The sequence below is a fragment of the Pleurodeles waltl genome, chromosome 4_1, assembly GCF_031143425.1.
Source record: "Pleurodeles waltl isolate 20211129_DDA chromosome 4_1, aPleWal1.hap1.20221129, whole genome shotgun sequence".
Taxonomy (NCBI): Eukaryota; Metazoa; Chordata; class Amphibia; order Caudata; family Salamandridae; genus Pleurodeles; species Pleurodeles waltl.
Genome location: NC_090442.1, coordinates 789,922,571 through 789,949,436, shown reverse-complemented (window position 1 = coordinate 789,949,436; position 26,866 = coordinate 789,922,571). Strand labels below are relative to the sequence as shown.

General features: G+C 45.1%; 1 protein-coding gene across 1 annotated transcript in view; it reads right to left on the bottom strand.

Moving 5' to 3' along the window:
- The window catches only part of LOC138288586 (natterin-3-like), a 90,104-nt gene that overhangs the window by 8,926 nt on the left and 54,312 nt on the right, over positions 1 to 26,866 (bottom strand). The window contains exons 2-3 of the mRNA XM_069230087.1: positions 19,445 to 19,722; positions 2,961 to 3,004 (exon numbers count right to left, since the gene is read on the bottom strand). Of these exons, the coding sequence (XP_069086188.1) occupies positions 2,961 to 3,004; positions 19,445 to 19,700 (300 nt within the window). The 5' untranslated portion in view covers positions 19,701 to 19,722. The remainder of the gene's footprint in view (positions 1 to 2,960; positions 3,005 to 19,444; positions 19,723 to 26,866) is intronic.

Genomic DNA, 26,866 nt, shown 5'->3' with positions numbered 1-26,866 from the left:
CTTGTACTGCATTGTGCCTTTCCTGTTTACTTACAATAGTGAATAGCATTTAGACTTATCTATTACATACTTTCTCTGAGAACAATGATACTTGCTTCATCTCTTTTGAGTATTTGTGGTCAATGTTCTTTGTAATGGGGCTGAGAGCTGATTGCTTTATTGGATGAGGCTGATGCACCTGGTGGGGGTTCCTCGAGTGAAGGTCTTAACAGGTATATTTTTTAAAGTATTTCTCTTTAAGAGTGGTGTGAAACACAACCCTCTGTGGTCCTGAGCATGCCCCACACCACTACTGAGTGTTGTTCGTCATTAAGGCATCTGTAGACGTCCTCCTTTTATAAAGGATGCATGGTATTTCTCTGAAACAGAGTGTCTCAGAGCAGATAGGGGACGTTCCTAGATGCACATTACGCATACGTGCAACATCAAGCGTGGCTGACAGGTGATGGTTGTATGATGGAACCATCCATACCGGAACAACACATGCCTTAACAACGAGGTCGGAACCATGACCGCGTTGTTTCCACACATGCCTTTACCACGCTACCTATACAATCAATTTCATTGTAAAAGCTTAGTAAAGGCATGTGCGGAAACGGCATGCGAAACAGCATGTGTGGTTCTTTAATGCAACCCACCACCTGCCCTGAGGCCCAAAACTAGCTCCACTCCTAATACATAAACTACCCCGACCCCCCCACCCACTATGAGCTCTAAAAAATCTATCCCAACCCCCCACCCCGCCCCTAAAACCTAAGGTACCCTGACCCCCCCACTCACCCAGAACCCTAAAGAAAAACTACACAGACCCCCTACCCTGCCCCATAAAACTAAACTACCCAGACACTCCCACCCGCCCTGAGCCCTAAAAAAAACCTACCCAGACCTCCCTACCCCTGCAAACTAAACTACCCAACACCCCCACCCACCCTAAGCCATAAATCCACCCAACCGCTAAAACCTACCCACTGACCCTTCCCCAACCCCACTTACCACACAGCGTCCTGTCCCGATCCTTCCTCCTCTTCTCTCCTACTGCCCCTCCGTAAACCTTCCGCCAACCCTTTAAAAATAAACTACCCCACAGCAAGCCCTAAATAAAAAAAATACCCAACCTCCCTCACTTCCGCCCCTAAAAAAGAAAAGCCCAATCCCCCAACCCTAAGCCAAAAACAAAAATACCCAAAGCCCCCCACCCCTCTCCTTAAAAAAATAGCCCACCCCAATCCAAATCCCATCCCTTAAGCCACCCCTCACCACTGCCCTAGCCCCACTTACCTCATTGTGTCCTCCATGTCCTCTCCTGAACAACGAATGGCTTTTTCTGTGCCTTAACCACGCATAGGTGTAGTTTAGCACATGTGTGGTTAAGGCACGGAAAAAGCCATGCTTTGTTCCTGGCAAGCGTGGTTATACTTGCGTTGGAAATGTCCGCGTTGTTTACAACGGGTGGTTAAGGACGTTTCCCACAGGTGATCATTTGGTGATATCTGTAAGGTAGGCACTCTATATTGCCCTCATAGACTTAGATAGAACCGGTGCTCTGCACTTTTCCTTTCTGAGTTACAAGGACGAGTACGCTAAAACTGTGACCATATCATACACTTTCCTGTATTGCATGTCAAAATACTGTCCAGTTTCTCTGGTAAGGGTGCTCCAAAACTGAGTGTCATGCAGCAGGCGAACACGCGTGGTTTCCTTCATTTTCAGTTTTGCTACCACTGTCACAGACAGCAGTGCATACAATGGCATGTAGAGGTGGCTTTTGGTCAGCCCTTTGCTCATAATTAAATGACTGTTTTGTGTATCTCAGTTCCCTGTTCATTGTCGGATGGCTCTCCGTCCTATTCCTGTGATTGTTCTGCCACTGGAGCATTCGTCTGTACGCTCGCTTTTGACTGGCTGAGCTGTCCTCTTCTTTTGGTGCATCTTTTCTCTTGTAGCACTCCATGAAAGGGAATGCCCCGCTCTTCCATTGGCTCTTTCCCAACATTTCCTCCCCAGTATCACACCTGTCATGCACCCTCCCTCTGAGTGACCAACACCAATCACTGCAGCAGCTTGAAGTCACGCTCATGTGTCTCCATTACAGTCCCCTACTTGGAATCTCTCTCCGATCCTCCCAACTTTCTTCCTTCTCCTGGTGCACCTCCTGCACTGTCCCTTTCCTGTTGCCTATCTCCCACTCCATACTAGCTGTCGCTTTTGGCTGTGCCTACGCAAATGTTTAAAGTGTGCCATACTTTTTAATATTTTCCAGATGGCTGCTGTGTTCCATCACACCATGTTGCATCATGCAGCTTAGCATCTATCATGAAAGTATAAATAAATAGACTTTTAAGGTTGCTTGGTTCACGCTTTTGGCTTTGCAAATGCCAGCGCGGCGACCAAAAGACATTGGCATTGTATGAGTGATTGACTTTGCCAATGCTTCTTCCATTTTTTGGCCAACATTAAATAAAATATATGAGGATTTGCAGAAAAGGAAATTAAGGAAGGGCTGTCATGACCGGCACTCATTAATTTAAAAATATCTTCATAGAATGTTTGCGAGCAGATCATTCTAACAAAGTTATGGCCCTTTTTCCTTTAATAGTATATATTGCGTTAATCTATTCGTGATTTTGCACTTTATTCACTTATTAAATAGCGTTGTTAAATATGAGGATCATTGTTTGTATTGAATACATCTTTTGAAATGTGTTCTTTTAGAGTCATGTTTTACAATAATTATGGTAAGCCTTAATGAACTGTTCTCTGTTTCTGAGTGGAACCATTGTTGTTTTTGCTGTATTGAAAAATGGGGGTTGTGGGTAATACTGATGCAGAAAACATATTTTATTTTTTACTAACTTGGTTATGGTTTGACTTCTGTGCATGTGTATTAGGGACTGGTATCGTTAAATTATTACCAGTTTCATGTAATCCATAAAAACATAAATAATAGGCACAGTATTTACCAGATCACACCAAATATCCGTTTTCTCTGGATCTCTTGACATCACTATTCAAGAAAAAAGAGATAAATAAATTATGATGAGATGGATGAGGTGTACAGCGGAACAAAACAACCATCTAATAAATGATTTCTGCATAAGGAAATAGATAATGGTAAACATTCAAAACGCTCTCTTGTATTCCATTTGCACATACCACTCCAGTAAGGTGAAAGTCCTAAACAACGCGTCGTCAACAACCCGGACGTTTCCCACACAAGCGAAACAATGCTTGCCTGAACAGTGACTGCCTTTTTCTCTGCCTTGACGACGCATGTGCCAAACTCCACTCATGCATGGTTAAGGCAGAGGAAAAGGCTGAGAGCAGTCTAGTGGATCCGGAGAGGACGCTGTGAGATAAGTGGGGCTGGGGCAGGGTTGGGGGGATGTTTTTAGGGATGGGGTGGATTAAGGGCTGAGGGTGGGTGAGGGTATTGCATAGTTTGGTTTTTAGGGATGAGGTGGGGTTGGTTGGGGATTTTTTTTGTTAGGCTTCGGGGGTCAAAGTAGTTTACTTATGAGGGGTGGGGGAAGGTTTTAAGGCTCAGAACGGGTGGGGGTGTTGAGGTAGTTTATTTTTTAGGGACGGGGTGGGGATGGTTGGGGTAGTATTTTTAAGTGCTTTCTGGGTATTTTAGTTATTGGGGTGGGGAAGATTTTAGAGCTCAGGGTGGGTGAGGGGTGTCGGGGTAGTTTTGTTTTTAGGGGCAAGGGTGCGGGGGTTGGGGTAGTTTTTCTGTGCCTAGGGTGGTTAGGGGTCGAGGTAGTTTAGTTATTAGGGGTGGATGAAGGTTTTAGGGCTCAGGGTGGGTGGGGGTGTCTGGGTAGTTTACTTATTAGGGCTGGGGGTAATCTTAGGCCTCAGTGTGTGTGTGGGAAGGATGGGGTTCTTTTTGTTCTTTTTTAGGTTAAGAGGGGGGTTGTATGACACGACCATGCATGCCGTTTCGACATATGCCTTTACTAAACATGCCTTTACTACAGCATGTGTGGTAAAGGCATGCTTGGAAAAGCTGCGGTTGTAGTTCTGACTGCATAGTTAAGGCATGCGTGGTTCCAGCATGCATGGTTGTGTCATACAACCCTCCAGTAGAGTGCTGGTTGCAATGGGATCTGCTCAGTTGATGGGGACATGTGGTACACTATACAAAGAGAGATCTTCGTGACCCTTTCTCTTGCTGCAGTATCATTCACAAAGGCACTGGAAGTAGGGGAGCAGGGATGTTTCATGATCCTTAGAATTGTTGCGTGGTCTTTCATTATCCTAATGAGACTGTTGGATGTGGGAGGCAGCATCATCTGAATTGTGGGAAACTGAGTCCAATACCACACCACGTGACAGCTGTCAGCCTAATTTGTTTCCGGCCATCTAGCAGCACCTCATCTCTGACCAAGAGCAGGGATGATCTGTGGCAAGCAGGTACATGACAAGATGACTTCTCAGGGAAATCGTGATAAATCAGATCTCATCCTTTTCTCTCAGTTACATTAGTCTTACACACGTAAAAACAAACAGAGGGAGAAAATGGTTCAGTAATATTTATTGAATCAGCTGCATCTTAGATAAAATGGCATGAAATCATTCAAATGATGAAACATAATATAAGCAAAATGATGACAAGAAAAGTTACAGCACAGTATGATAAGTCCTAATCCGCCCTTCAGGATTCCCCCCAGAGAAGACATCATCCCCCATACCTGAGCAAGGAAGCCTGTTGTCTATAGAGACACCATTCCCATGTTCCCTCTAGCGTGCATGGGACAGAGAAGTGTTTTTATAATAAAACAGCTGATGTTCTGAGAAAATGTCCCCACGTAAGGACGTGTATGTTTCTGTGAACATTGGAGATGCAATGTACCACTTGTGTTGGCAACCCTATTGCACTAAAGCCTTGAGGAAAGCACAAAGTGAAAAGAATGCCTTGCTAAGAAGCACAATGCTTTCCTACGTGAAAGAACAGCTAGATAAAGAAAATAAAACGAGACCACGCTCTTCACCAAAAATTTCTCAAATTACTATAACCATGACCATTCTTGAGAGAAAGGTTGGGAAGTCGTTGTTTCAGTACTAACATTGAGAGAGAAATTGGTTTTAAACCATTAACTTATGAGAGGTTAGGGAGGAGCCAAGATGGCGGCCGGGATGGATGGCTAGAGCGAGCGCTCCATCCTGGACCCACCACAAATATCCTGCAGGAAGCCCCCGGGGCGTAGGGGACGAGGAAGCGTCCTCAGATAGATCGGCCAGATAAAGGGGAGCCTAGCACTGCCGAGATGGGGGCCCCCGTCCAGTAACTTCCCCCCGGACGGAGGATCGGAGGACTGAGCGCCCGCCATTTTGAGCCTGAGGACGCTGAAGGCGCTGCCCGGGGCTCCTGAGCGCCGAAACTGCAAGATTGAACTGTGAGCCCGGGGGCCGCAGCGGGACCCCCGAGATCGCTAGGCTTTGTACGGCACGACGGGACGAGGCCGGGAGGTGCTCCAGGCCAGGTGCGCTCGCTGGGGTGGGGGCTGCCATCCTGAGCCCACCTCACGGACTGAGGACGCGAGCGCGGAGCACCCAGCTAATTGGAACAAGGTGGCTGCGGGCGGCGCCTGAAGGAATGGGGTGCGCAGGGCAGGTCCGCGAACGGAGAGATCACCGCAGGGCTCCTTAAGCCCGTACAACATTGCATACTTGGACCTCACAGCCAGGGGCCCCTGGGCAAATCTGCTGGAGGGAACACGTCCGGCGCTGGGGCCTAGGAGACCCGGGCGCGCCAAGGCTGAATAGATGCAAATCACCTCTTGGCCCCCAAAGTACAGGAGAGGCGCTGCTCCTGAATGAGCAGCTCAGATTGGTTGGAACGGGGGCAACTGCACAGGATCTCGCCTTCCTACATGCCGCCAGAGCACAACGCGTGACAGAGCGCGGAGGAATAGCTGCTGTGGACCATTGACTACGGCGGGGGCGATGAGGCTGCTCCTGCGCTTCCCATCTGCCCCCCCTCCCCCGATTCAGCGCTTGCCCAGAGGAGCGCACCCCCTGGAACTGGCCTCAACAGGTTCAGGGGCTAGTGCGGAGGGTCCAAGGGAAAGAACCTAGAGACAGGAGGAATAAAGACCGGCACAGATGGTCCCCAACCAGTCTGGTACAGACAAATATCCCCAGCATCAGTGGCCGTTGGATTCCGCTGCCCCCTCAATACCCTGCAGGCAAATATGAACATAACCAAGGATGCCAGGCCTGCGCACCAGGTCCAACTAAAACCTGACACGTGACCGGACTGAAGGGGATTACAACCTGAGTCGGTGAAGAGGGACTAAGGAGCAGATAAAGTGGTGGTAAAGGGAAGGAGGAAAAGTGGGGGAACCTGCCAAAATATCATACTGAGACTATCCACGGAATGAACACAATGGCGGGCAAGCTGAAATCAGCCAAAAATCAAGACAGAACCACGCAAGGCTCAGCATCCACCGACCAACCAGCAAACCCGACCCTACAATCACTGGAGAGTACACTTGCATCACAATCGGCGCAACTAGAGAGGGTACTTCAAGCAATAATGGACACTAAAACTTCCCTGGAGAACAGAATTGACACAGTATTGCAAGATTTGAATTTACTCCGTGTGGATCAACGCAAGCTAGCGGAAAGAGTCAAAACGGTGTAAGAGGGGGTAACAGAGGTATCTCCCACGGTTCTGGACAACCAAAAACAGATTCAACGCATGGACGCGGAATTGAAGACACTATGGAGGCGGGCGGAAGAGGCCGAGAGCAGATCGCGCCGGAATAATATCCGCTTCTTGGGGTGTTCCGAAAACATGCAACAACAAAGCATGGAAATAATGCTAGAACAATGGCTAATCAAAGAGGTGCTAGGCGGGGCCCCATCCAAGCTATTTACTGTGGAATGGGCACACAGAATTCCGAGTAGGCCCCCGCTCCCTGGACAACCACCCAGACCAGTGATCGCCAGATTTCTAAATTTCCGGGATAGAGATGCAATCCTACAACAGTTCCGCAATAAAGGCCCTTTTAACTTTAAGGAATCACCCATTAACGCATACCCAGACTTCACACAAGAGGTGCAAAGAAAACGCAACTCATATGTTAGGGTTAAGCAACGCCTGCGCAAACTCAACATTAAATACGCATTACTTTTCCCCGCCAAGCTGAGAGTGACATCAGATGATCGTATCCACATATTTAACTCTCCGGAAGACGTTTGGAATGGCTTCACGGCAAAGGCCTTGCGAGCATGACAGATGAAGCGGATAGAGAAGAGTGGTCGACCTCGACATCAAGGAAACACTCAAAAAGGCACACTAGAGCCCAACCGTCCACCCAACAGGTAGCAGAAGAGAGAGCAAAAGTTCTGAAAGAAACCCCTCTGCTAACACAAAACACATTCAAAATAATTCGGGAGCTACCGGAGATTAACTCGGACACGATCAGCTCTGTCTCCACTATAACGGACGATGCAAAAGGTCCAAGGGTCACCCCTAGAGCAGCGGATGACCTCTGAACATGACCAAGAACGCTGCTCATGCTCTGCTGCTAGGGGGAGAGTGGGCTGGACGTCCCGGAGTCCCCCTGAAGCTTCGGGGTTACCTGGAGCACGAGTATGCTTCAAAAATGTGCATCTCAAGTATTCCTTTTCCTTTTTCTCTGTTTTTGTTTTCATGCGGGGGGAGGGTGCACACGCCCCGGGGGCGCCCGCTGACAACGGCGGACGTAGTCTATGGTCTGATGTGAGCCCCACAAATGAGCCACATTAGGCAGTTATGATGACACCACCACGGATATCCACAAGGATACAGGTTTTTTTACATATAAACAAATTAAGTAGTTTTATATCAGTAGATAAGAGTGAGTGGGGATTAGTTGGGGGGAGGGTAGGTGCAAATTAATAAAAACACACAACACAGATCCATTACAAACATGCAATCACTGCTGGTACAAACAAATATATTTAACAGCTCTATCAGAGAGGCAGCAAATCAGAAGTCCAATGATCGAGATTGCGGAAAACGCACAGACTCACCCCACACTTTTCCATGGCAACACAAACTAAACGCAACAGCAATCAATTCGGCATAATGACATGGAATGTGAGGGGTATGGGTACATTAAATAAGAGATCTCGTATTCACGCACGCCTCAAGCGACTGGGAATACATATTGCTATCCTCCAAGAGACACACTTATTGGAACCAGATTTGCAGGAAATACGCGCAAAGTGGGGCGGACAACTGATAGGCACAACATACTCTGCGTTTGCACGGGGGGTACTGATATGGATTGCAAGAGGAGTCCCATTTCACCAAACAGCACACAGAATAGACCCAGGGGGCAGATTCGTGGTGACGGAAGGCCAGCTAGACGGCAGACAACTTTCTATAGTCGGTATATATGCCCCAAATGGGGGCACAGCAGGATTTTTGGGTACCCTCACTCCGGCATTGCTAGCAAACCCATCAGCTTCGGCTGTTTGGGCAGGGGATTTCAACAGTATACCAGACCCCATATTGGATAGATCCGGCGCCCAAACGAGCGCAATAGCGAGGAATAATATCTTAACCCCTCTGCAACATTGGGCGGGCGACTTGAGGCTTTATAATATATGGCGTACAAAACACCCCCTTCAGAGGGAATACTCGTTTTACTCAGCTCCACACAGAACACATACTAGAATAGACACAATCTGGGGCACCCTGGACATAGCCGCGCTGGTAGTTGGAACGGAATATCTAGCGAGGACACTCTCGGACCACTTGCCGTTGAGAGTGTCACTAAGCTGGCGTAGGAGCCGTCAGGTGATCCCAACTTGGCTTTTACAAGTAGACGCGCTCCAAGACCAGGCACTTGTGGACACGTTAAATACCACAATACAAGAGTTCTGGGAAATAAATGACCTAACGGCAAACACACGTGCGGTGGAATGGGACGCCCAGAAGGCAGTGGTCAGAGGGCAGTGCATTACTACAAGCTGGGGAGTAAGGAGCACACTACATACCGAAATTGTTAAATTGGAAAAGGATCTAAGATCAGCGGAAATAGCAACCGCAGGGGGGGAATCCCCCTACACGACATTACAAGCAGCCCGCAGAAAGTATAATGAAGCAGACAACAGACTCCGTTACCACGACTATAACTACCACTTAACGCGCTTGCAAACAGAGGGCGACAGGTCGGGTAAAATGCTGGCCTGGTTACTGCGAGAACACAAACAACATTCTCCCATAGGCGCCATCCGGGTCGATGCTCACACCACGGTTACCACACAGGCGGAGATAAATGAAAAGTTCAGAGACTACTACAAGAATGTATACACTAAGCGCACCTCGTGCACGGTTACACAATTTGAGTCATTCCTGGGGGGCTCCCCCTTGCCCCAATTATCTCAAGCAGACAGGGACACACTAGAAGCCCCTCTAACAAGAGGGGAAATAGACTTAGGGGGTCATTCTGACACCGGCGGGTGGCGGTTGCCGCCCGCCTGGAGGGAACCGCCATATGGCCGCCCCGCGGTCAAAAGACCGCTGGGGCCATTCTAACTTTCCCGCTGGGCCGGCGGGCGCTACCTAAGGTAGCGCCCGCCGGCCCAGCGGGAAAGGGGCCTGCAACACAGAAGCCGGCTCCGAATGGAGCTGGCGGTGTTTTGCTGGTGTGCGACGGGTGCCGTTGCACCCGTCGCGCTTTTCACTGTCTGCTAGCCAGACAGTGAAAAGCAGGCTGGGGCCCTGTTAGGGAGCACCTGCACTGCCCATGCCAGTGGCATGGGCAGTGCAGGGGCCCCCAGGGGCCCCTGGACACCCATTCCTGCCAGCCTCTTCCTGGCGGTGTGGAGGATTCGCCCAGCCGGGGGAAATCCGGCGGGAAACCGCCGGACCCGGTTTTCCGACCGCAGCTGGAATGGGCTTTGAAGCACCGCCAGCCTGTTGGCGGTGCTTCAGTCATTCGTGGCCCTGGCGGTCTTGGACCGCCAGGGTCAGAATGGCCCCCTAAGTCTTAACACAGATGCCCAGAAACAAATCGGCAGGAATAGATGGCCTCCCAATAGAGTATTACTCCGCGTTTTTGCCCCACCTGAAACCCCAACTATTGAAGGTGTTCGAGGAAGCGTGGGCCACCGAACGGTTGCCTCCGTCTCAGACAGAGGCCATGATAGTAGTACTCACCAAACCGGGCCGCGAACCCACGGACGTAAAATCCTACAGACCACTTTCACTCCTGAATTCCGACTGTGAGATACTGGGTAAAATATTGGCCAATAGACTCGCTCCCAGCATTCACACTCTCATACACGAAGACCAAAACGGCTTCATCCCCAACAGAAACACCTTTTTAAATATCCGCAGACTCCTGAGTGTAATGGGGGACACCCCCTCAGATGCATATAACTAAATGGTGCTGTCACTAGACATCATAAAGGCGTTTGATACCCTGGAATGGGATTTCCTCTGGACATCAATGAGGTAGATGGGAATAGGTCCCAACTATGTAAGATGGGTCTGCACACTATACTCAAAACCAGAAGCCAGAGTGAAGACGGGTGCGGTGATTTCTGACAGTTTCCCTATAACAAGGGGTACGAGACAGGGTTGTCCCCTCTCCCCACTATTGTTTGCGATTGCAATGGAGCCACTAGCAACTAAAGTGCGCTCCATGGCAGACGAATGGGGATTAATTAGGAATGCAACACATCACGCAATCTAGCTATATGCAGACGACGCTCGTATATACACTCGGAAAGGCGCGGAGTCGATACCCTCCATAATGACACTCCTAGCGGAGTTCGGTAGGATCTCTGGGCTCGCAGTAAATTGGGACAAATCGTGTGTGTTCCCACTGACTAGATGGCTACCAGGAAGACAGGAAGGGGCACCACGCGGGCGCCTGAAATGGTGCTTTGAAACATTTAAATACTTAGGGGTCCATATTTACCACAGCACAGAAGATCTCAGAGATGGTAACCTGGGGAGAGCACTAACCTCCATGAAGGGCTCTTTACGCTTCTGGAATAAACTTCCGCTCTCTCCACCGGGCAGGGTAGCAATCGCAAACATGTTGGTCTTGCCCAGACTACTGTATTACTTCACGGCTCTGCCAATTGTTCTCCCACGTAGCTTTTTTGGCAATCTGAACACAATGCTGATACAGCTCATATGGGGGGGAGGGAGAGCGTGGGTGGCACTATCCACACTGCAGTGACCGGTGGATTTGGGCGGACTGGGGGCTCCCAACTTCGAGCTTTATTACGCAGCGGCACAACTTCAATGGCTGCAGCATTGGCTCCACAGGCCGCTGTCAGCTGAAGCTGTATGGATGCAGACCCAGTTAAAAGGAGACCGCCTGTTAACATGGCTATCACACAAATACCCTAAAAATGAACCTATCAATGCACTACTAGCTGTGGCACACGCTTGCTGGGGAGGTATATCCAGAAGGGACATGGAACAGTCCCATACAATCCGCACGTACCGCTGGAGTGTCTTCTAGAGCAGCAGAGGATCGCGCCGCACATGTCTTTAGTGTGGTCGGAGGCGGGTATACGACTGATGGGTGACTGTTTTGAAGATGGTAAACTAATGTCATTTGAGGCTATCCAGGCTCTCACAGACGTGAACCCTGGTCAATTCTTATCGTATTATACGATATGCCACGCAATAAAGAAAACATGGGGAATGGGTACTCTAGAGCCAGAGACTTCCCTCACAACACATCACATACTGCAGGACGGCGCCCAAACTAAAGCAATCTCTAACCTATACAAAATACTTAGCAAGTCTTCAGAACCCCACTTAGAAAGAGCTAGGGAGAGGTGGAACACTGTCCTCCCCACCCCGATCCTCCAGGAGGACTGGCCGAAAGCATTGTCACATGTCCGGGGGTATCAAGGAACCCCAGATTCCGCTACACCCAGTTCAACTTTTTACATCAGACGTATCTGTCCCCGGCCAGGCTGAAACGTATGTTTCCTGAAACGGCGCCGATATGCCCTAGATGCATGGAACCAGCCGCCCACTTTTACCATATGGTTTGGGAATGCCCCCAGGTGCAAACAGAATGGAATAGGGTGGTGAAGGAGCTATCAGACTGGACGGGACTAGAATTGGAAGCGGACCCTAGATCTTGCCTATTGGGTGTGAGGACAAGACCAAAAAAGCACAGACATTTACATAAATTTGTAGATCTATCCTACGCGATGTATAAAAGGTTGATAGCAATGCACTGGAAAGCCCCCAATGCTCCGGACCAGAAATCTTGGCATACCCTCACATTACGGTGGGCCCGTACAGAACACCAGGTGCTTATAAAATTGACAAAAGAAGGTCAGACACAAACGGGATGCAACACCTGGGATACAATGGTATCCAAACTCGAAGCAAAAAATGACAACAAACCTCCATGAAGGGGATTAGATAACACTTAAACTGCACCCAACAGTAGCCTACCCAGTCACAACAACATAGACCACGATCAAGACAAGAAAACGGCTGAAGGGGTGCACACTCTCTCACCCATCCAGGAGGAGCCATTCTGTAAGAACACATTGTTAAAGGAGCATAAGAGAGGATGCCGAGGAAATCAGGCACCCCACTACCTACCTTCAATTAAGGCTAGGAAGTGCACCTATGGCCTCCAGGGGGGCGCGGACATAAATAGCAAGTGCCACACCACAACCACAAAGAGAGCCTCTCTGATATCTAGCATTAGCGCAGCACCACGAACTAAGCAGCAGAAAATTAATACTGTATGTAATAAATGGCTAGTTAAGTGTGTTAACGGGGGGGGTTGAGTGGTTTAAATGTAAAGTTAATCAGATAAAAGTGATCCTGTAAGTATCTCTGATTACTGCATGTATTGTACATCTGCTTTATAAAAATTAATAAAAAATATTTTAAAAAAAAACAAAAAACTTATGAGAGGTTAATTGCAGATGGATCCATGCCCTAAACATCCCTTGGTTAAGATATGTGAAAGATACCTTTATGAAATTGGGTAGGATGGGTATCTTTCTTAACCCAGGGGGCATTGTAAAAGGGGACTTGCAGTAGATCAAAGACTCCTTCAGAGGGCTGTTATCCTTATACAGGGAGGAGGTGGAGCTGGCCAAGCCCTCCGTTTGTCATCACATTACGATAACTACAACTTGGGAGATTGAACCTTATTTCATGATGGTGAAAAACAATAGGGATAGAGGATTGTTGACTTGCTTTAGGTTAATTTTATGACATCCGACCTTAGCTTTACCTCGTAGATGTTATGATTGTAAACTGTTGGGTCCCTGTACATGTGATAATAAGTCACCCCAGGGTACTTTGCACATTATGGTGTCCTGTAAATTTTATCATGCCCCCAATATTCTTTTTATAGACCCATTGCTTAAACATCTAGTTAGACCAGCACTTTTATACTTGCAAATGTCGTTAGGTTATTGGGCAATTGTTAATGTGTGAACATTTTTAAAAGCTGCTTTGATTATGTGGAGAACTTTGGAATAAGCTTTTTACTACTAATTGTCTTTAGTTATGTATTTTTAATTTTTATATTTATTGTATTTGTTTCTGTTGTTGTCTTTTGTGGTTTCAAAATGCAACCAAATAAAGAAAGAAATTATTATGAATATTGACATTGAGGTCTCTGTTTTGCAAAGAAGTGTTTTCACTGAGCTAATGTGATTTTAAAAGTGATTGTTTCAAAAGAAGTAAAACATTGAAAAGGTTTTTAGAAAACAAACAAGGGAGAAACAGAAATACAAGCATTGGAATGTTGGAGCAAAATGTTATACCAGCCTTTTTAGACCAGAGCCACTTCACTGTCTTCAATGGAGCTCCCAACATTCTAATGTTATAGTGTTACTTGATCGATCATAGTCAGGAAGAGTGGCCTTAATTTTCAATCAGTTCCTTGTTTGAACACCTGTAACTCTCAAAGGGATGCACAGAATAAACAGTGAGGCACAAAGGTATTTACTTTCTAAGTTTATCTGCAAATGTCTTCATTAAACAGACAGTAGCACAGATGAAAAGGTATGTGTATTTATAGTGTGATTTACTTTTAGGTGATAGAAACTGTTTACAAGAGTGGTTGTTTTTTGGGAAAATTTATTGGATGTCACAGCAAGTATAGCCAAAGAACAAGACTTATTTGTAGTAAAAGGACAGATTATCCGATGTTTAAGTTTGATTAAAGGTATAAAATGTGGTAGTGCTTGAAAACATAGATGTCAAGCATATATTTTGCAAAAACCTAGACTCCTATATATAGATTACAAAAATCTCAAAATACAAAAATGTTGACTTCTACCTAATCCCACTACTGAGTTCTTGTTCCCAAATATGTTAGAACGTAGACTAGTAAATTAACCCAACCCTGCTATACAGTATAGTTATATATATAGTTGTGTGTGAAATTGACTCTTGGGCTACACAAAGTGAGTTCATATGTTACATATTATTATATTGTATACATTATTATGTACTAAATATAGGTGTGCATATATATAAATTCACTACAAAACCAAAGGTTACAGGGACGTTATACTTAGGTTTTGAATTTACATACACAAAACCATAGAAAATCAGCTCTCCCTGTTCTGCTGTGCTGCACTGCCATCCCGTTTGCCCTGTGTGGTGTATTTTGCTGCTAAAACCCCTGATGTTTGCCCTGTAAGGTCAGTGTGGTGTCCTTACCCATGTCCCTTCTGCCCTCAGTTATCCGAGTCCATGTTTCTACTCCATTCCTCCTGCACTCCGTGATCCAATGTACCACACTTGCCAACATTTTGAACTTGGTAAGAGGGGGATTTTGAAGACACCACCCTGGAAATTAATTTTCCCCATTCACTGACATTGAAAAAGAGGAGATTTGAGGGAGGAGGTAGATAAAATAAAGCCCTTTTGAGCTTAAAAACATCAAGGAGTCTCCTGCCTGAATCGGGTCTGTTGCCATGTATGGTTGTACTGCTGCTGTCTCTTATTTCTGCTCTCAATGGTCTGTTATATTGCACCGCATCTCTTGCCTGTCCTGCAGAGTTGGTTTATTGCCCCTACCCTCCATGGTCTGTTGTTGTTCCACCCTGCCCAACATGATCAACTCGTTGACTCTACACTTTTCTCCCTGCCCTCAATTATCCGAGTCCGTGCCCCTGACCTCTGCCTCCCTGCAATATTCTAATGAACAACTAACATTCTATATTTTTTATGAAAGTGTGGCACACCTGACATCATCTTGATGTAATCAAAACTGTAATACCTAAGCATTTCCTTAAGAAATTATAAATATGAGAGGGTCTTATTCTCATATAAATTATAGTTAGTGCTCTAACAAACTAAAATGAGGACATATTTTCTGAGTTCTCAAATAGCGACAAAGCAAAAACTATTTGCTATCTTAATGTTTTTTTTTTTTATCCAGGTGATCACTTGATCATGTGTTATGTAGGGAAGAGGACGTGATGTTACGGCCAGAGCTGCAGACTTTGCAACTGGAGAGGCAGGTTTGAGTTTTGGTGTCAGCTCAACATCTTTCCTGATTGGTCAGCCTCTGACAGCCTGAGCCAGGCTGCCTTAATGAAGTGTCAAGTGACTTGGGCTGACACAAAGGAAGCATCTGGGGGGGGGGGGAACAACTGCTACAGCAGATGGCACGGCAGGATGGGGGAAGAGTAGCCAAACTGGTCTTCAAAGGAGAGAAAGTCACTTGGGATAGAAACTGGCCCTACCCGATTTCCTGCACCCACAGACAGCTAGGAGCCCCACTGATTAGATTAGGAGAGGGGCTGGAGGAGGTGTGATAGGGAAACCTGAGCACAGCAGTGGGTAGGCTCAGCCAGATGTAACCTCCAAGGAGAGATTTCCTCCATTTTGGATTTTTAAAGAATATTGCTTTGTGGGATTAATTTTTGCAACACTTCACAGGAAGTGGTCACCCCAGAGGGTGTTGGCTTGCACCCCATTGGACAGGAGCATCTCCTGCTTTCCACCCCCAGGAGCAAGGAGAAATATGGCAGAGCTGCCCCACAATTCAGATCCTTGCCAGAAGAAGATACTGGAGAAGAAGGACTACCCTGGTGGACCCCTGGACTGCACTAGGATACTGCACTCACAAGGACTGTACCAGCTGCATCTTTGGGCTTCATCAAGAAAAGGACTTTGCCTTGCTTCTGCAACTCCAGGAGTCGATTCCCTATAAGCTGCATGTTCAAAGGAGCTGTCCAAAGTCCCCTGAATTAAGTCCTGCAAGAGGAGCCCAGCTGACATGCGTCCAGTGGCCATTTGGGGATTCTGACCAGGAGCATTCTGGGAATTGTAGTCCCAGCTCCCAAAGAGCAACCCAGAGCTTCTGGAACCTTGGATCTAGTTTGTGGACACTTCAAGAATCCAAAAAGACTCCTGTAAGAAGATTCAGAAGTTTGGAGAAGATTGGAACAACTGTTGTAAAAGGCTCCATAAGTTAAAGAGGTGCATTGTGGGAGTTGTAGTCTCAGCACTCAAGAGGAAAACCAGAGCCTCTGAACCCTTGGCTGGTGTTGTGGACCACTTTCCTGAATCAAAAAAGACTTCTGAAAGTAATTGTAACAGTGTTACATCGTGTGTGGCCTGAACTCTGGACTTTGTCCCTGTCCAGTGCAACCTTTTTTAACCCTTTGAGCGCTATTGGTGTTGGAATTTTAGTGTGTGTTGTGTTTTACTTATTTACTGTTTTGTTGATATTAAGGTGGTCATTCTGACTCTGGCGGGCGGTGGTTGCCGGCCAGCAGGCGGGAACCGCCATTTGGCCGCTACGCGGTCAGAAGACCGCTGCCGGCATTCTGACCTTCCCGAGGGCTGCAACACAGAACCCGGCTCCGAATGGAGCCGGCGGTGTTGCGGCCGTGCGACGGGTGCAGTTGCACCCGTTGCGCTTTTCGCTTTCTGCTAGGCAGACAGTGAAAAGCTTCATGGGGCCCTGTTAGGGGGCCCCTGCACTGCCCATGCCAGTGGCATGGGCAGTGCAGGGGCCCCCAGGGGCCCCAAGACACCCGTTCCCACCAGCCTCTTCCTGGCGGTGACAACCGCCAGAAACAGGCTGGCAGGAAGGGGGTCAGAATCCCCATGGCAGCGCTGCTTGCAGCGCTGCCATGGCGGATTAGCCCAGACGGGGCAAAATCGGCGGGAAACCGCTGGCCCCGGTTTTCTGACCGCGGCTTTACCGCCGCAGTCAGAATGGGCTAGGAAGCACCGCCAGCCTGTTGGCGGTGCTTCCGTCATTCGTGGCCCTGGCGGTCCTCCTGGGGCCTTTCTTTTTTTAATATGGGGAGAGGGAGAGTGGTCCCCCTCCCCAGTCCAATAGTGGCCCCAGGGACTCCATTCTATAGGGCCATAGGTGGGTGCCATGATGCCCCTCCGGGCACCAAAGAAAATATATTTTAGTGCTGTAAGTGGAGCATCAAGAGCCCCCGCAGCCCGGCCTCTCCCTGCATGCAACCAGCCTGGGTATATCTGGCACCAGCTTTGCTCCTGCCAGGCACCAGGTAGGAGCAGCTGTTTTTTAAATGTTCCCGCAAAGCAGGAGCAATCTGAATTTCCCTGCCCGTAAGAGCGTGGGTAGGGAAACACATGTCTACTCCCACCCATCTGAAGCATTTTTAAATCAACCACCAGGTCGGAGCAGACATCTCTTCTTTGCCTGTGCTCCAGTGGGTAGGGAAATCGTGTCCTGGGAGAGTGGGGGAGCTCCCTGGAAAACCATACTGGAGCCAGCCTTGGGGATGGGGTCCCAGCGTTTCGAGGCTCTCAGATGGGTGCCATGTGCCCCCTTCCCTATAATTAAATGTCAGCCCCAGAGGAAGGGATCCCAATGCCTTCACTCAGTGTCCCTGCCTTTTAATTGTTGGTCAGCCCCAGGGGATGAGGTCCCTGGGGTCACGGGGTGGGCTAAAGTGGGAGGGTCTGCTACCCTACCTCTTTAAATTGAACTGAGTCCTAGGGCATAGGATCCCTGGGGCCCAATAGTGAGTTTGGGAGGGGGTCCTACTTACGCCCTATCTCCAAAAATGTTATTATAGTGAACACCAGGCCCTGGTCCTGCCAAAATTATTAAATTTAAAAATGCCAACTGGCACTTTTTTATGAAGCTGGATCACAGTAGAAACAAACACATTTGTGACCCCCTTCCCCCAAAGGGCTAGAGGGGCTTCTTATAACTTTTTTCGTTCTCAAGCTCAGGACAGGGAACTAAGACCCCCTGTCCTGTAATACCTACATTGAACATTTTTCTTATATTGTGGCCAACCAATCAGAGACTTCACAGGGGTGGTTCTAGTGCTGCATTTGATGTGGCCTGTAGATGTATAAAAAACATGCAAGGTACTTTTGTGGTTGTTCTTATGATCGTATTTTTTGGGCTGGAAATGTTTAAAACAAAGATTCAGAAACATCTTTGTTTTTTTTTGTTTTTTTAAAACAAAACAACGTGTCTTTGCCGTTTTACTTTTTTCACCCACAAAATGTAATAATTAAATGTACCTAAAAAGAGACACAGGCATGTTTTTAATATAACTGTAATAAACATTGTTTAGTAATCATTAGTAATAAATATTGCATTGTGTGAATTATTGAAATATGCATTTGATTAAAAGTATTGGAGATTTTTGAGGCAAGGCGATAGATCTGCTTTTTATATATTGATATGTTCACCCTCGATAAAGCCAATGGACTCAGTTTTTATATTTTGGTGCCGCAGAAAGCCATGCTGCGCCCTGGAGGTTGGGTGCCTGTGGGGGTTGGCTGACTGCAGGGGGGTGACTGCCCACAGGGGGTTGAATTCAGGGCCTGGCCAGGCCATGCAGCCAACCCTCCGCAAGTCTGTGTGACATATGGTAACAAAATATCATCTTACATTCAAAAACACTAAAATATGACTGAAAAAAAAAAGGTTAATGTGATGTTATGATATGATAGGTATTCGAAAATGGCAGTTAAAACATGCCATTTTAAACTTACAAAGCCAATGAAATTCACCAGTTATAGTTATCTCTGGTAAGAATAACTCGTGCCCTAAGGTAACTATAAATTGCGACCCCACCACGCACAGTTTTCTTATCAATAATTTCATTGCAAATGTTGTGGTGATATAATCAATGATGTCATAGTAGATGTCATGAGTGATGTAATATATGGAGTAATTAGCAGTGCATGGCAAGGACGGGAGTTAGGGCTCAAGCTATAGTTACTGGTGAATAATGTAAATAATATCCCCCTGGACAGTGCGATGGAGATTAAAAATGTATATCAGTTACAAGTTGTCTGGCAAATGCAGTAGAGCAGTAGCACTACAGAATCACAACTCAGAGATAATGTGAGTTCTCCTAATGTATGGAGGGGGCAGTCCATACTGGATGATCTAGCATGGCCTCTCCCCATCACATTGTGATTCCATGTAGGATAACCATGAGAGGAAATGGAGAGACTTACCAGTCTGAGATTCATTTCTAAGTTCTTCAGCTAGCTGCATTTGATTCATTTTCTTCAAGACATCAATGGCAACTTCCAGTGCTTTGCTTGGAGTGTAATGATGGATCATTTTGTCTGCAAGTTTGAAATAGTCAAGGTATTCTGTTATCCCTCTTGGAAGCTTGTGGGGATCATCACTTAGGAGCATCTTAAACTTTTCAAAATCTTTTTTTTCCAGGTTCGCAAGTTTTTTTTCAATAAGATCTCGGACCTCCATCTACAGGTTCTTGGTATAGCCACTAATGTGTAGAAGAGAAATAGAGAGAGACAGAAGGTGGATTACATCTTTGCAAGTAAACTTCATTTTCAGTCAACAGAAAATTGAAACCATCATTTTCAAGCTTCCTTTTTGCCACTCGCTATCCATGTGGTTGAATGAGAGAATAGTATTTCTATCGGTTCTTTCTATGAGGAAGAGAACAAGTATCTCCTTCATCTCTATACTGATACACTTGCATTCGTATTTTAAACTAGTGTCTACCATGACATCGGTGATTGTACACATATGGCACAAAATGAATGCATCAATTGTGCCCTTGGAATCACATCTAGTCATTTGTCAATCTCTGTCATTCTTGGTCGCAGAGCTTGTGGCAAATATTAACAATGCTCACCTACACGCGGAGGGGACTTTTCATGCAGACCACTCTTGTGTTAAGAGCTATTTTCTCCTCTCTACTCAGCTAGAGAGCATAGTGTAGCATAGTCCTTTGCAGAAAAACCAAAATATAAGCAATGTATTTTAATTCCCCTGGGATTGATTTGTAGGGGAATCCACAAACCATGGACTGGATTGTGGCTAAGGAGGGGGTAAAGGAGGCCTCATGATGGATAGAAGTGGATAACTGCAATGTGGCTTGCTCTATTATTATACAGGTCTGTGTATGGTTGGTCGCTGTAAACAACCTTAAGGGAAAACGGTAGTGATGTAATTTCTGACTTTCCGAGAAAGGATTTGACCTGTCACGATCTTGTACAGGTTTAAATGCACCTTCAGCTGAATGGTGAGAAGAGTCAGTGAAAAATGCACAGAGGTTACTTACAGGTTACTTTCACAGCTGATAAATGTTATAAGACATCTGAGTTCGGGGAAGTCTGTATTAAGGTGATGACCTAGTTTACAAGTTGACTGCCCCAGCTTCTCTAAGGCTTCTTTGAAGCTCAGTTGCAAACATTCATACACTCCATTTGACAATTTGTCGATTTTTAATGCAGTGAATGGAAAACACAACATGTGAAACTACTAGAAGAGTCTATTAAATGGTGATCATCGCCTCCAACAAAAGCAATCAAATTGTTCCCGAACCAGTGCTCTTTACACCAATTCTAAGAGCAAAACTATTAGCATTGCTAGCTTTGAAACAAGAGTCTCCTTCCTGCGTTACTGTTCTGACAGCTTTTGCATCTCGTGACTCTGCATAGAACAATGCATTTCTCCCCCTCTTCTGGTTGTTAAAGATCTCAGTAGCCACCCCGCTACTGAGGAATGTAACAACTAGATCAGCACACTATGGCGCTATTTTGAATTGACATTTCATTCAAATCTTTGGTTAAACATTTTAAATGTCCATTTTTTGGAGTACATCGGTCTCACCGACCTACATCTTTGTCTCTTTACAAAGACTTGGAGTCATGTTTAATCATAAAAGACTACTGTACATCATCACTCTGAATCGGTTCCCCTTAGCACGTTTTAGCCATTAGGGAAAACTAAAATGTGTTATTTATTTATTTATAGAGTTATATGCTACATTGTCACTAAAGGTATAGAAGTGCTTTGCTGCTAACAATAAAATCAACATGAGGTCTTGAATAAAATAAAAAAGGAGAGTGCAGAAGTACCATCAATAGATCATAGAAAGTGTAATGTGAAGTGAAGATAGAACAAAGGGATGGAGAAAATGAAAAGAGCCAAAAGAGGGTAGAGGAATGCAAGAAAGACAGAGGAGTAGGGGAAGGCATAATGAACAAGAGGAGAGAAGAAGAGCAGGAGCAGAAATGAAGAGAGGGTGGTGGGGGAGAATAAAGGAAGACATTGAAGTCAAGGTATGACCACATTTTTTAAGAGATTACAGATTACAAGAGAGCAATTGTGTGATGCAAAGGGAGTTACATACTGCTGTGAATACACTGCTATAGTAATTTTGTAGTGTTAAATCAGGCCTTTTGATAAACCCATTAATAATAGGAAGTGATTGTAAACCAGCCCACCCGCCTTGACATGGGATTATGACATTGGAAACATGTTTTGTTCACTGTGTGAACTCAATATTGATTGTCATCAAAACAGAAATGTGATTCCAACGTGTTTGGTGCATAGTCACTTCCAGGGCATCTTTGAATGTTATTGGGACCAGAATATATATAGCATCCACCTTATTATTGCCTAGTTATATCACTTGCTCAGCTGTGTGTAGCTGCACTCGGATTTAAATGATTTTGATACAGAGGAAGCATATCCCAACCATAGAGGACATATTTTTTTTAATTTTCTAGTAATTTTGGGCATCCATAACCAACTATATTTGTCTGGCGGAAACATTTAAAGGAATCATGTTCAGATAATTTTTTTTAGATTTTCTAGAACACAGTTTTCTAGATGGCTTGGCACTAAGGACTTTTCCAGTGTGCCAACCCGAGGTAGAAAAACCTGTTGGACTGCAGCCATCCTGCAAACTACTGAACAGTTCTTGTGTAAGATACATTTCAGACTATCAATCAGTTGTTTAGACTATCATAGAGATAATTAGCCAAGCCCAAACTCTCTTTCACATTTTAAAGCCACACCAAGAACACTAAAATCAAAGTCCTTTTCGAGTGCACACAACATGAATTATAATGGTAGAAAAAATAAACAGAATAGTAGGTCCAATGTTTACTAACTTGTCAATAGCAGAAATGTATTCAACTTATTTCTTGCTTGATTTTGTATCAATCCTACTGTATCTTAGGTATAATAAGCTAAACTCAACACCAGAAGAAGGGCTAATTTTAGTTTCAAAGAAGGCTGACACTTTTATACCTTCTCTGAATGAAGTTATTATTCAGTATTTGTACTATTCTCATCTCCTGTGAAGGAAGGCTGATAAGTTCCCAGTGAGTGAAGGCAGAAAGCTTCTCTGGTTTGCCCTCAATAAAAGAGGGTGAAGCAATGCTGCATGGCCGTTCTTATCTCAGGCCTAATACAAAGTTCCTCTCTCGCTGCCAACACCCTGATTCTAACACGCATAATGTAATGCAACTATTGTTAATTCATTTAGAATGAACAATTAGCAAAACGGTGCCTGATGTCCTTTCAATTACTTTCATTCTGTGAACCTGTGACATTTGAACGATAATAATAAGAGAAATGACGCTTATCAGATTTCATGAAACCTTGTCCACAGCTCACCAGTAATTATTTCAGAATGCAACGCTGCTTAAATTCTATGAATATATTTTAGCATACTTGATTACCACACTGCAAAGAAAAGTGGCATTCTATATTTGTCACTTGTATCTAAATGATTAAGAATAACATAAGTAGTCTACAAAGGGAAATAGTTAAAAACAGAAAGACATGATAATTATAACCGTTCCACTAGGCCTTTCTTGTGGACTCCACTTCCCTTCGAGTCTGACCCATTTCCTTTTCTCCTTTCTTCTGTTTTCTCACCCTGAACCCAAAGGAGCTTGCACAGGGATCAGAATTGACACGGTGTGTGATAATTCTCAGGCCCTCACATTTTCCCTGATCAATTATGGCAGATCAAACCTGCTGAAATTTATAAGAGAAAAAGGCCTTGAATAAAGGAAAAGCATAGAGAGGTCAGTGTATTAAATACCGATTCTGCAAGGTATGCCTCATTTCCAAGTTGAAAACTCAGAATAGGATGTTATTACTTCGATACCCAGCAAATACCCTGGGCCTAAATAGAGGAAGACCAGTGTACCTAGAATTATGGGATTACTACCTGTTGGTTCACTGATAATCATCAGTGTGTTTCCATTGATCTTTATCATATAGTAGCCCGCCGTGCTACCCGCTCATGACCTACCCAAGCTATGGATATATATGGAGTATGGTTGTTTTCTTTTTAAGGTTTATCACTAACCGCATGTGAACCTTGTCCTAAACCCAACATCACAATATTACAATGTTCCTCTTTCTTTTATAACTTGAATGGTCACACAATATTAACTCCGGGGGGAGAAATGCGATTTTTCTAACTGGGAAGTGGAGGAAAGTCATAATTTTGTTAAAGATACAGAGGCAAATATGCCTGTTTTCTTGCCGCTTGGTTCACAGTAGCCATAGAATTCAAAGCAATCTACAATTCTGCTCATGCACCTATCATCGCAGGAAAAGGAAATAATAATTTAGACCCTACTTAATCCATAGGTAGAGGCTCTTCTCATCATCCAGCCTCTTTTATTGACACAGAGAAGTTTATAGTCCGTTGAATGAAATGAAAAATCTAATAAGTGCAATCACTAAAAGAGCAGGACAGCCTTGAGTCTCACCTAGTTCCTTGATCCTTCAGGATCCATAGAGTGATCCTTGTATCCCAATACCACACCGGCTTGAACCATTGACTGCACTAGAGGCTTTTGATGTGGATGACACAATGACCAATAAAAAGAATAAGAGATATGAGATTACCACACATGGGTGAGATTCTAAGTAAGTGATGGGATAATGTTCACATCTGTGTCATTAATAAAATAAGATTTTTCCTTCATTACCTACTTAGGAATATCTGCATTTTCTTACAAGACCAGAGATGAGTATTATGCATGTAAGGACCCTAATTCACTCAGTAGTCCTGAGAATGTTCACCAAGTAACTCCAGCCCTAAAGGCTTTGGAAGGCATTGCATCCTTAGAAGAATGAGCCCCGAATGAACGTAAATCGACACTTCCTTATTTCTTATTCTTTCAACTAACCTGCTTAAAATGGAAGAGGAAACTGAGGCACATTGATCTGCAGAAAGATATTAACATTTCAGTAGAGTATGTTCTCAAGCCTACTGTTTTCTCAACTGTTTAATACAATGCACTAAATACAATTTAGGACGTAAAGGGGAGGAAGGGTATTGCACTGCAGTAGAAGCATTCTTAGAAAGTCTTGAGATTGTGAAATGTACACATTAGGGAGAAAAATGCATCATAGTAGCATGAAGAGATCAGATCTCAGATGTCAGATACTCTTTTGAGTAATGCTGGACATAAAAGCATTGTCAGCTTAGTAGATGACATTTTTAAAGAGGGAACATTATTGCCAGGCCATGACTAAAATTGCTGAAGAACTAAATCCACATCTGACAAAAGATGAGTAGCATGTTTTTGGAGGGCTATAGTATTGAATCCCCTAAGTGATATGCATACTAATGAATATTTCCCTACAAGCTTATTACTTACCTTCTCATGACCCTTAAAGATGGCAGACTAATAACCTATGTTCTCTCTAAGGTGTGCTATCAGCTGACCATCTAGCCTCTCTCCCAACGCGGCACCGACAGAAGCTGGGAAAGCATACATACACAAAGGAATTGCATGTGCATATAACTTTCAGACTTGATTGGAAACAAACCAGGTTTCTATGATGCCTTGGGCTCACTGTGATGCACTGAGCAAGCCCCATACTGTAAAAACGATCTGTGCCAAGTGGCTATGAGGGAAAACATTTATTTAAATCGAAGGGGGAGAAGGTGTGTGAGCACCAGCACTGATGTTTAATGATTTCTGATGCTAATAAGGATAAGTGTGGCAGAGAAGGAAGATGCCATAAACTAGCGGGGAGCACAGTTATACTCTTTTTGTGCAACATGTTGATATTCCAAAGGTAATGGTTAGTTTGCCCCTTCATCACTGTAAAAGGTATGTTTAAAATGTTTAGGGAGCAACAGCAGCCTATCATATAGCTTGCTTTTACAACCCTTCATACTATACTTCTGCCTTTTGTAAGCATTGTAAACAATAAGTGTTACTGTTATGGTAAAAACATAATCAGCCTCAGCAGTAAGGAAGGCTGAGACGTAATTGCTGAGATTTAAACTCATGGCCTGCAGCTCATTGCATGTCTCAATAGCTAGCTCTTAATGCATGTAGCTATCCTCCTCATGCTACTTCCTGAATGAACTTGAAACACAAAGCCCTCTGCTGCACACAAGTGTCCTGTCATACCATCACATTTGAGAAACAACAGTTAAACACTTAAAGGTGTGCTGGAGCATATTACACAAACAAATGTTGTAAACGAGGTCAACAACCTTTTCGCAAATCTGGAAGTAAGAGATAGTTAGCATTCACAGGACTTCAAAACACCTCTCAATTTACAGTATGACCAGTGAGATCACACAAGGGAAACTAGGGCCCTCATTATGACTTCAGCGGTCCCCTGTGAAGACCGCTGAAGTCCCGCCAGACCGAAGACCGGCAGTGGTGGTGGTCTTCTGATGACCATATTATGACTGCTGGCGACTCTCCGACATAATTTGAGTGGTGCGCTGCCAGCAGCCATACTGGAGGTTGCTCCACCGTCACCGCCATGTCATCACAACACTGCCCACCGAATTACGTGACAGTGTTGTGATGATGGGGCGCTGGCGGCGGAGCAGGCCCCATGGAACCCGTTCCCTCCTGGATGATCACTGAGACAGGTAAGGTGATCTTCTGACAGGGGAGGGGGCAGGTGAGTGTTGTGTGGTGTGTGCTTGAATGGGGGTGTGACTGTGTATGTATAGAGGGGGTGTGTGAGTGTGTGTATAAATGAGGGGGTGTATTGTGTATGTGTGTGTACATGTGTGCATGTGTGTGTGCGTGTATATGTGGTGTGTGCATGCGTGAGTGGCGGGGTGGGGGACAATTCTCAAAAACACCCTATAAAGATACAAGACCACCATAGGGTGACCTAAACGTTGAAAGAAACACAGCTTTATCAACATTAAGCATACTAAACACTTGATGCAGGCAACACAGAATGAAAGCCATACAACTTGGTGATTGCTGAATACATGTAAATCAACTCTATTCAACATGGAAACAGATTATATGCATTGGGTTAGTTATTCATTACGAAATCCCTACCGAAATGTCACTAGCTGACATGTGCTGGGCAATCAAATGTGAGGATAAAAAGTAAAAAGCTAAAATAGGACAAACATAATTTGGAAGAGTGACTTCTGGGCCAACTGACTAGAACTGGTAAAAAGGAAGTAAAATATGGAAAGTGTCAACATTTGCAGGTCTGTTTAGAGTCTTCTCAAGGGGTCCGAAAAATCCTAAATCTAATCTGTCAGCATAGAGGATGGTTCAAGGAAAAACTAATAGTAGTCAAGTATATGCCTAAGAAAAATAATCCATGTAGAAAAATCACTAGCAATAGTGACAAAGGGCAGAAGA